This window comes from Lemur catta, chromosome 2, assembly GCF_020740605.2.
Source record: "Lemur catta isolate mLemCat1 chromosome 2, mLemCat1.pri, whole genome shotgun sequence".
Taxonomy (NCBI): Eukaryota; Metazoa; Chordata; class Mammalia; order Primates; family Lemuridae; genus Lemur; species Lemur catta.
In genome coordinates, this window is record NC_059129.1 from 116778200 (window position 1) to 116790282 (window position 12083).

At 35.5% G+C, this 12083-nt stretch overlaps 1 protein-coding gene across 3 annotated transcripts in view; it reads right to left on the minus strand.

Moving 5' to 3' along the window:
• Window positions 1-12083, minus strand: part of PTPRK (protein tyrosine phosphatase receptor type K) — a 503601-nt gene that overhangs the window by 307477 nt on the left and 184041 nt on the right. For all 3 annotated transcript variants that reach the window (XM_045544333.1, XM_045544334.1, XM_045544332.1), the window contains exon 3: window positions 11395-11666. In XM_045544333.1, coding sequence (XP_045400289.1) covers window positions 11395-11666 — 272 coding nt within the window. The remainder of the gene's footprint in view (window positions 1-11394; window positions 11667-12083) is intronic.

The following is a 12083-nucleotide window of genomic DNA, read 5'->3' on the forward strand; positions in this document are numbered from 1 at the left end:
ATTAAGGACTTAACAGGCAGACGGGAGAGAAGAGCATCATCTGGACATCCTTCATCTTTTATTATAAGGGAAAGATTCCCAGCGATACTAGCAGAAAGAACAAACTTAAATGAAAAACAAAACTGCAATTCTGTTGACAAAAGAAGAATCCTTAAATAAATGTTTTTTTTAAAAATATGAGTTTATCAACCAAAACATGATTACCTTTCATAGCAAATCTCTACCTAGCAGAAAGGGAACTAAGTAACAAAAATGTGCCTTTCCCCTCACAGATCATCATCCAAAAATATTGCACATCATGACTTTGAGAGTCTAGTTTGAACAGATGGAGCCTGAATCACAGCAGTGCGTGGATGGCCAGCAAATGCTGCGTTAAGGCCCACCTTTGATCTGCTGAGCTCAGTCATAAGAATGACTTTCAAAAACCTTCACTGTCATCACACTTCTCTGCTGATTCGCCTCTTCTGAGGGGTCCACAAGAATTGAGGAATCAATATAAACAGACATATCTCCTGACTTGGCATTGGAAACTTCTCAATAATGGGGTCCAATCTATTCAACATAATCTGTCCTTCCTCCTCATTTCAAAGCCCTCCCCTCAGCCAGGCCAGTGGGGCTGTCTCCTTCCCTTAAACAGTACGATCATTCTCATTTCCAACCTGAGGCTGCTACCTATGCCTCCTCACTGAGAAGCCTAAACTGCCTTTTACTCTTGCCTTTACACACTGCAATTTTAATACCCATAATACCAGCTGAATTTTTATCTGACCACAGAGCTTATGTGTTTCTCCCTTCTTAGAGCTCCTTAAACATTAATAGTATTGTTTGTTTCACTCTGTAGGGGTGGAAAGGGAATGATCCCCTTCCTCCCCAACATAAGGGTCATGGCCAACACCCCAAAACAAAAAACAGGATAACAAAAGAAAAGCATAAGATTTTACCATGCTTTTACATGACTCTAGAGCCTTTGGAACGAAATCCCAGAAATACAGTGAAAACTAGCCATTTTTATGCTTTGGTTCAGTTAAGTATGGACAGCCATATAGAAATATGATTGGACAAAAAGGATATAATCTAATACTAGCAAACTGAGTAGGGAAACCCAGCAAGGCCTGTCTGTTCAGATTCTTCGTGGCCTCTCTGTACAGCATTCCTTCCTCCTGGGTATGGGGCAGGACCCTTTCTGGAATGGGAGTCTTACGATCTACAGTCAAACAAGGTAGGTCAGAGAATTTCTTTACGGCCAGTTTTTACACAGAAAGAGTAGTAATTTGGGCTTAATGGCTAGCTTTGGGGAAAAGGGGGTTCTGGTTTCTATGACCTGCCTAGGGGAAAAGGTTTCTATAGAAACCCACCATAGTTTTCATGACTCATCTTTGGGGAGATTGAAGGCTGAGAGACTGGAGGACAGAGGTAGGTCAGAGAGAAACTTTTGCTTCTGAGGCTGTTTCTGAGGACTTCATTTTAGGGATCATTTTCTAAGCCCCAACAACTCCTTTGGACATCTAATTAAATAACACTACCAGGCTGCCAATATAGATATTTTATCTTCCTCAGAAGACTTTTTCCCCTATTGTTTTATTATGACATTTTCAAACATATATAGAATTCAAGATAATTATATAACCAAACTGTATTGAACCATCACCTTCCATCAAAAATTATCAACACATGGGCAATTGCCTTAGTGGGCTTTATATTCCCTAAAGAAAAATATGAAATTGTTTTCACACTTTTTTGTTTGTTTTCTCCTTGAGTCTGGACTAGTGCTAGGCATGAAATAACAATCCAATATTCAGTTGTAGAAATGAACTGAAATCCAGTTCACCAAAGTTCTGAGCTCTCTCTCAAGTATTCAGCTTATCTTATCCAATCAATTCTTGGATAGACAACCCACAAAACTATTCAATGATTTTAAAGAAATATTAACAGTCTATGGCCACACCACCTTGAATGCACCCAATCTTGTCTGCTCTCAGAAGCTAAGCAGGGTTGGGCCTGGTTAGTACTTGGATGGGAGAAATGTCAACAAATAAAGAATAACTCCACTGAGAAATGGACATGAAATAATTATAACCTTACTCTTGTACCATCACTATTTCATCTGCAAGACAAATTTTCCACATAACTGAAATCTGCCCATCTCATCTTGAACAAAATAAACTTTGACCACTATGCCTCTGTCTCCTTAAGGCAAATCTCCTTCCAGATTTAGGACTTTGTTGGGTTTTTGTTTTTGTTTTTTGTCTCCAAGGCATTTCCCAGATCTCTGCATGCCTAGTTCCTTTTAGTCATTCAGATCTCCAGGTGAAGGTCACCTCAAACAGTCCTTCCTAGACCACCTGGTCTAAAGTGGTTTCCAAGACTCCAGGTCTCACATTTTTCTGTTTTAGTATCTGTTTGTTTAGCACTACATTCAAGCCTTATGTATTTATTTATCTAGTGTTCCCTGCCCTCACCCCCACCCCTAGAGTAGAATTCCTGGAAAAACAGGAACCTTGAGACTTACTCAGCACTATCTATCCCCAGCACCCAGAAGGATGCCTAGCATGGATTAGGTTGCTCAAGAAATACTCACCGAATGGATAAATTAATGAGTTAGTCACAACAATCCTTCAGAAAGAAAGTCAGTATTGCTGTCGTCCTCAGATCTACTCTGGCTCTCCTGTCTTCTTAAGGCTTGGATATTCCACTTCCCTTAAATGCTGAGTGACTCTCAAATCTTCTCAATTCTGTCTCTTTTTTACTTTGCTAGTTCTAGTTGGTATCTGTTATTCATAAGAGCTTTAAATAGACCACTTCAAAGGCAGCTTTCATTATCTCCTTCAAACTTAATAAAACATAGTAGACTAGCTATCATCCCATATTATGGGGACTGAAACTCAAAAAGTCCCACCAACACAGTCACTCAATAAGTAAGGAGGCCTCAAAAGAATGGACCTGAACACAGGATAATGGATATTGAAGACAGGTCAAATGACAACTAATCCAAACCTTTATCTAATATACAAAATGCCTTCTGTTTTATTCTCTATCATCATCAAAAAAGAGAGACATTCTACTTCTAGTTCTTATGTAGCATGTCACAATGCCAAATATAACATACACACTCGATAAATAATTATTTGGTTATGTGTTTATTGTTGTGCTTACAATGGGACCCACCCACCCCCAAAATTAGAAAGACGAGGAAAAAGGAAAGAAAAGGAAAACAAAACACAGTAATCCATACTGGTATTTATAAGGCTAAACTGACTTCATCCCTTTGTAAGCCTTATATCACTTAAGATCACAATCAAACCAAAGTGTCTTTTAATAAATATTAACCAAAAGAACTACAGTATTTTTTCCAAGTACTATAATTGTGCTGTTGTTGCAAAACACCAAGATCTAAAGATATTTAGATTTTAACCAAACTTTGTCCTCTAGGTACTAGAATTTTTCATTCTTTATTACTTTATTGAACTATTATTTGGTATAAATTTATGATGATAGACCTTATTTTTATACATAAAATGAGAATTGATTTACCGCTTCCAGAAAGCCTAGAAGAATGATTTTTTAAAAGATCATTCAAACAATATTAAGAATCTAATTTTCATCAAGGAATTCCAGTGGTGTGTGCAATGGTTATTTATAACTAAATGCAGAAATAACATGTAGCAGCTAGTTTTGTAATGACAGTTTTAAGAATACCTTTTGAAAATCAAGATAGCTAAAATTAACCAAAAATTGTCCACTAGATTACATGATTGGAATTTACAGTGTCCAAAGTTTGTTTTCTTTTATATTCCAATTTGTGTTACTAACAAGAGAATAATTAGATTCTACATAACATTATCTAAAGAATAATAAAATTGATACAGACTAAAAATATGTCTGACATTTTCCTTACATTTCTTTTCTACCACACTCTCTCAATTGAAAAACTTATACTAAAATAGATAATTGTATCCTTTTACATTTGCATTATGTTCTAAGAATTGAAACTAAAATCACCACAGCATAAAAGTTAAATTTTAGATAAAAACATGTCACTCATTTTTGTTTTTCCCTTGGAGAGCAAATATTTTGTTCACATGCTACATGCAGACTTAAATGAAGAAAAATCAGTTTTGCAATGAAAATGGACAAAGGGATCACACAGAAATTCAAGTTGTACAGAAACTGGAAAACCCTAAAAAAAAAAAACCCAGACCAATTGTAATTGACTATCAAAGTCAATTAGACAAAATAACTGAAGAAGGAATTAGTTTTAAATTGCTATCTAGATTTTTCATATATATCATGAAACGGTAGGGCATTGTCAGAAACACCATTAAACTGATTAGAAGGAAGTACTTCTCCCATTTTTTGTATTTGGCTACATTTTTTTATCTTAGTACATGAAGATCTGCCAGATAAATGTATGCTAAATAATTAATAAACAGGGATGCAAAACAAGGAATCGGAAGTGTATTAATTCAGAGTCAGCAAGCTGAAGTGAATACAAGTTGAGTGAACAAGCAAAGAACCAGCATCTCTTCCACTACTCTTTGTAGAATCTGTCTTCCCCACTCCCCTTGGATAAAACAAACTCCTAAGGGGGAAAAAGTCATAAATTGGACAAATAATGCCTTTCTCTCTTTACTGCTCATTATTTTTCAATCAGTTACTAAGAGAGAGTTGAATTAATTTCATGGAAATATTTCTGAAAAGAAACAGTGAAAAGGCACTGTGGCATAAAAATATAGTCCCCACCCACATAAAAACAGGTATGATTGACCAGAAGAACAAGAGACTGGTCGCACACTTACAGGAATTACTGTGTTAATGAGCAGGGCTCTTTTGTTCATTGGTTTACATTTATTTACACAACCATAAGTTTCATCAATGAATCAATACAAACAGTTCAAAGTCAAAGAAGAGCAGGCGTTTTGTAATAAAAGCACATCACCATCAGGAGCCAGGGAGAAGTCACCCTCACTGGGTTACAAGGTTTAAGAAAACAATAACAACATGGGAGTCTTTCCAAACCCATCTGGGGTACTTTAATTGCAGCAAAGAGAATCATGAGGATTAAAAAGCAGCAGCAAAGGCTGCTTTGTTAATAGCCTATCAAACAGAAGGCATTTTACCAATGTAAAAATGAGCCACAGTGACCAGGTTAGGCAATTCCTGTTGTCATAACTAAAATAAGCCTATCTAGCTATAGCTCACTTCAGAAGTCAGGAATAGGGCTAAAGTCCAAAGATTAAATAAGCACAATTTAATCCATTCATGAAGGTAAGAAACATTTACTTAACACTTGATCAAATATTAAACCAAATTAAAGATGACATACAGGAAAGTATCCCGCCTGGTGTCCTACACATGGTAGACACTCAACAGATGATCTTTCTGTCCTTTCTTTCTCCCTCTTTCATACGTCGATCCACTGCCTCATGGCCCTATTTACATATTCAAGTATAAAAGTTTGTCTTCCCTCTCCAACTAGACTGAAAAATACCAATTCCTTCATGCCTAAGTAGATATGCATACTTTTAATTCTGCCACATGTCTCACTTGTGCTATCCACAATGTGTTGACAGGTAGGATTCTTGAAACCCCAAGAATAATGTGACATGGTATCTTAGGATGCTTTGGGCAGCAGAGCAGAATAGTCATCTAAAAATTCTTTAAACAACTGCTATTATTATTATAATTACCACTACTCTGCCTGAGAACAGGACCCAGACTCCTTCCAGACTCTCCTGTTACCCTGTCTGTCGAGTATCTCCTTCCTCACAGTTACGAGATGGCCACAGTGGCGCCAAGCATCACGTTCTCATGCAACAACATGTCTCTCTCTTTATTATCAGTGAGGAGCATCTTTCCCAGGCGTCTCCTGGCAGATTTTCATCATAATTAATATGACCTAACTGTGTCATATGGCCAGGACACCCTGACCTGCAAAAGAGGTTGCGAAAGCAAGTAAGATGGGAGGGAGCCCTCTCAATATGGAAGAAAGTGAGGAGAATGACTAACTGAATAGACAACTAACAATATCTGCAACGCTGCTATGCAAGATAATGAGCCAGAGCCACTTACAAAGCTTATAAATGAAGATTTTACCTCTATAAGATAGAGCAAGAAAGAAAAATCTTGCTGCCCACCTTTCTAAAGTGGGCCTCGATATGGAAGAATGAGGACCAGCAATAATTAGAAGAGTTCTAAGCGCTGTGACAGAGCAATGGCATCCCCTCTTGCTCACTCTCGGCATGGATGTTTCACGAGCACACTTCTCATAATAAGCCACTGTGTTTGAAGGTCAATCTTTTAGAGGTTCTTTATTCAAGTAAACAGTCACTTGGTTTAAACCCCAGTCTTCTTAGATCCAAAGCCAGCAGAATCTCTAGAGTGTAACAATCTTTCTATTGCCAACATATCAGTACAATACATGTTAATATAACCCTTTAAAAAAGGAGACAAAAACAGAAAATCTCATGTCTGTCCAGTTCTTACATTTTTTTTCAAATTGATGGAAAACATTAAGAAGAAAATGAATTACAAAAGTTCAGTGTTTGTTTCTTGGTGAATTAGGGGGGAAAAATTCACTTTATGCTATATTATCACTTTCCAATTTCTGGCCAAACCCCTGTAGTTTTCATCACGCATCATTTTTGTGATTAATGATGTGCACCCAGTTAATGGCAAACAGCAGATTAGGTTTCCACTAATAGTTTTGCAAGTTACATACGTCTGCCTGCCTCATTTAGTAACAACCTCACTGTTCAGTAAGAAAGTAATGGATTTAATCCCAAAGCAGAACTTAGTTTTACACGTACAAGACAGGTCAGATTTCCAGAGTGGAGAAAATTACACTTTTCGAGGTATGCTGATCTTCAGTTGAAATTTAATACTAAGATGATACCTTATACAAATTTTGAGGGTTTCTTTTTCTGCTTATTTCTATTTAGGAATCAACTTAAGAATCTATAGTACTTACTTGAGGCCTACAAAAATAGGTAAATAAAACAAATGTAATATGATAATTTCTATAATTAGTACAGTAAGGTGAAAAGACATTATTCTAAAGACAAAGGTGAGAAACAGGTCCTTATATATTAGTGTATCACTGTAATGATCATGTCGAACAACAAAATTTATATTTGCTTTTTCTATTTGTGTCCAAAAAGTATTGGCTCTAAATAATTATGATTTAAGAAAAAATATGTGGTACAGTAGAAACCATACTAATCTAGGAACAGAGGAATCAAGAGGCCAGAATTCTAGTCCCATTTCTGCTTCAAACTACTTTGAACACAAATCTAACTACCTTTTGTTTTTGCTTTCCACACTACATTTTATATTTACCTCTCAAGTCATTTAACAATTGCTTATGTGTTTCAAGTTATTTCTTTGTATATCTCACATTTCCCATCTGCCCTTGTTTCCTTAAGGGTAGCGCACACATCTGATTTACATTTTTATCTCCTACAGTGCTAGGCTAGACTGCGAGCTTCATGAGAAGAGGGACTCTGCCTGCAGATCCCCAGGGATTAGCACGGTGTGACCTCATGGTCTAATAGATGTTATAATAAATGAAAAACCTGAAAAGAATAGCATGCTTTCAAAATTTTAAAAAAATGAGTATATCATTTAAGAACCACACCATATTAACTAATACTAACAAACTAAGGAATGATCCAAAAATCTCAAAAGAAGAAACGAAACAGAAAATATAAATGGACAGTGACTAGCAAATCTGTCAAGTGAACCAATATGGTATCACTATCTCAGACAAAAATACAAATTTAAAAAAATTAAACTAAATCCATCAATGGCTCCCAACACCTATTAAGTTTCAAATCTCTTTCACTTTGTCATTGTTCCTGGGAAGTCTTTATCTTCTACATATTGATCAATCTCCATCAAACCTCAAGATTGGATTTAAATATCACACCTCCACGAAGCTTCCCTTGATTCTCCTGGACGGAAGAGTAATCTATTCTCCAAACTTCCAAACGAATTTATCTGTCCTTCTCTACTAATATATAGCACTTAAATTAAGTGTTTACTCCATAGCACCCTGCAAACAAGGATCAAAACAAAATAAAGTGACTACAGCTTCGGAAAATACAGAACATAAGATTTAAAAACCAATAAACGACAACACTGACCTTTATAAGCTATTCTTTTTTAATTGGTATTTTTCACATATATTACTTAATATATTGTATCACAATCTTCAATATAGTGAAGTTTAGCCTGTAGAGAGTTTCTAAGCAAGCAGTACTTGAGTATTTGCATTTTTGCATAACTTTCCCCCAACCCTAAGAATAATAAATGTGTGCCTTTTCAGCTAATTCTTGAGACAAGTCCTAGAACCTAATTGATAATGCAAAGAATAATTCACAACCTAGCATAACCTTCTTCTAAGATGCAGTAAAGGGCATTGATAGTAAAGGGCATTCTTCTGCTAAAGAGTGGCTAGGATAAAAAATACCATCTGCCATTCTATATAGCCAGTATTCTCATCCATTCATGAGTTGGACAAGCCTTGAAGAAGAACAGTTATTGCCACAGCAAACAGATCTCCATAAACTACGCTATAAACAAAATTAAAGTATAAAATACTAAATAATGAAATCCAGTAGATCAATTCACTGGTTAAGTTTGTCTACAGTCTGAAGCTAATTCATTCTGGCAAGTCTAATAAGATGATACGTGTAAAATTAGATGCTTTACAGGGGCCACAGCTATATTCTTTTATATTAAAGGCAGACATGTGGTACTGCTTTTTTTCCTAACGACAAGTTTATTTTCTTTAATACTTTTGTACTTAAAAGTACTTTTAAAATCTTTTTTATATGAAATATTTCTGTAATCTTAACCAATTACTTGAGCAGTTTTGATCACAGAAAGACACTTCGACGAATAAGTTTGTCTCTGTAAGCAAGTCTGACACACACCTCTGTATATATATAAGTTGGTTCTTTTCTTACACAAGAATAGAAATCAAGGCTCCAAATTTCCCTAATGGAATCTCAAAGCTGGACTCTGATATATGGTATTTTAAGCAGTTGAGTTAGTCTTTAAATATAGAGACTACCAGCCCCTAAGATACCTACTAAAAATTCTACCATGTTTTGCCTACAAACCAGCACTTACCAAACACTTGGCAGATATTTGATTCTGAAAGCTATCAAAAATATATAGAAGATTTAATATTTTTTTTGCTATTTCCTGAGAGGAAAAAAAATGCTACAGAAATATAGTTTATGTTATGCTGGTTATTTCTAATAGTTAATGTACAGGTATAAAACTAGGTATATACATGATTGAATTGATGAAAACATCAATCATGTAATTTATTAAGCACTAAGCACACGAATAAAAATTATTCTGTTATTTGCTCTCATTGATTAAGTTTTACAGGTTAAGTAAAAAGATGTGGAAGCAAAATAATCACTGAAGAAATTATCTATGACTCAAATTTTAATCTTCAACTATAAGACATTTACCCATAGGTTCCATGTATTTAGTTATCTTTTTCTCTGACAAGACATCTCCAAAAATATCTCACTGGCCAAGGTGAAACTCACCCAGGCACTTTTTACACTGTTTGCTTAACTAAACCACAGACACATATATCATAGGGAGTTTCATCATGCAAAAGGAGACTGAACAAAGAACTATCCATCCAGTCGAGGCACAGTAACTCAACATTAGAATAACACTGTAATAATCTGTGCCATAATGTTATTAACATCAATGATTCAAAGACAGATCTTTAAAAAAATTAGAAAAATAATTATATGTACGGCATTTCTTAGTTATGAGGGACAAGAAACATACCATAGATATATTGTTTGTTGGCTTTATCAAAATTTACTTCTATTTTTTTTAGTGTACAACTAACAATCTGATTCCTTAAAGAACTATCTACACAGGTAGCAAATAGCAAACAGAGCTGAATAAAGGCAATCTGACTCCAGAACCCACACTTGTAATGATTTTGCTAGATTAACTTGTTACTTGGGGCTTTGTTTTATGGAGGCCAAATCTGTTGACAAATTTATTCTGCTGAATCAGAGCTTCTTTCCAGAGCTACATTTAGCTCCTATGACAGATTCTCATGAAATCAGTATAATGATAATGCATTGTGAGGGTGACCCAGCGATGACAGCCATCAACCCGCTATTGTTAGTGAGGAGCCCACTGATCTTGCAGCCAGTGCTTTAGCATAAGTTTCACACACCCCCACCCACCTACCTGCTACATTTGCAGCCCTCCTGAAGCTGTGGGCCCTGAAAAAGCAGATTGCTGTCTCAGATTGAAGAGGAACATCCTTTTGTTTAGTAATGGAATCAATGAGTACCTAATGAAAATCCACCGAAATCTCAACAGACACATAACCCTGAACTGAGGACCTGTGGAACCATTTCTATGATGTAAAATAGAAAAATCAACTCAAGACAAATTAAAATAAGGCATTGCTTTCTGTCTCCTTTAGGAATAAAGACAAGCCTAACCTGAAGAAACATTTCATTTTCAAAAAGCAGAAATAAAACTATCGTTAGTTTGCATACTGCTTACTGACATAATGAAATATACTTTTACACAAACGTATTCTCATTAGGCTGTATAATAAGCTACAAATAGGCAAGTCCTTTAAAAGTTAAATCTCAACATCTAACACAAAAGTGAGGTTTCAAAGAAATAATATTCTGTTTCCAGGTACTGACCCTCATAGTGTGGGTTACTGAACAACTCTCCAGACTGGTAAATACACTCTTTTGTTGGTTAAACCATATAAGCTCAGTCACACAAACATGATGTAAGTATTGACACTATTCATTGTCTGGTTTAACCATAATTAGATTAAGCATTTCTGGAAAATGAAATTCAAAGAGATTATGGACAACTTATTTTTTTGTTTGCTTATTTTTTTATCCCGTTTAATTGACAAAAATAATTCATCAAATAATTGAATAATTAGTTAAATTAATCAAAATTAAAATAATAAAAATGTCTTCCCCTTAAGATAACATATTTCATGAAACACTATTTCATGTTTATTTTCCAAATGTAATTTTCAAGACGTTGGTAAATCAATTCAGTCTGAATATTACAGTCAACTCAGAAAGACTCTTTCCTCCATAGAAATGTATCTGTCAATAAATAGCTCTCTGCCAAACAACCAACAAATTTTAGGCCTAAATTTACTTTTTTTTTTAATACATGGAAATACTTTCTCTACTTTGAAGGTTTTGTGCCAACGTACCTAAACATTTCCTCAACGACAAGGGTGGAGGAGGGCAAGAGGGACAACGTCTCACTACTATGGGGTGAGTAGTTACGCCTGTGTAGTACACATACAGTGAGAGTTGATGACATCAAAGCATACACCAGAAAAGCACAGATGATTACCTGATATTCATTGGGCCAAAAGGTGCTCACTGCTAGCTCAGCCCGAAGCCAATCTCTACCCGTGAATCCAGTCACGTTCCAAATTGGATTGGCAAGAGGTCCTTTATTCACCCTAACTAATATGTTCAAAGTGCCAGGATTCAGCCCTTTCTGGCTGTATAATAGGTAACTGAAATCAATGCAGTGAGTGTCGTTCTCCTTCATTGTAGGCAGCTGAAGTCTGGCTTTTTCTCCAGGGTCATGATCTGAAGAGTCCACTATCATATAGGAACCTGAAATGACATTACAAACAATAAAGCTAAATATATACAAGGAAAAGGGAATGTATAACACTAGAAAGATACCAATCCATTCTGGATATTAAATTTAACTCAAAAAGAGTCTGTCTTCCAGAATATACCCATAGAAAAATACCAATCAAGTCAGGAGGTGAATTGAACTAGATAACAGACATTATTTGAAGTACACAACATGTATTAACTCATTTAATCTCCACAACAACCTTTTATTATCCTTATTTTACAAATTAGCAAATTGAGACACAATTATTAACATATTCAAAGTCATATAATAGAACAAGTAGAGCCAGATCTCACTCTAAAAGAAGTCTTTTGATATAAAACAGAGAAACAAACAAAACCAATATAGTATTGGCCTTGTTTACATAGAAAGTGCACCTTTCTTTCTTC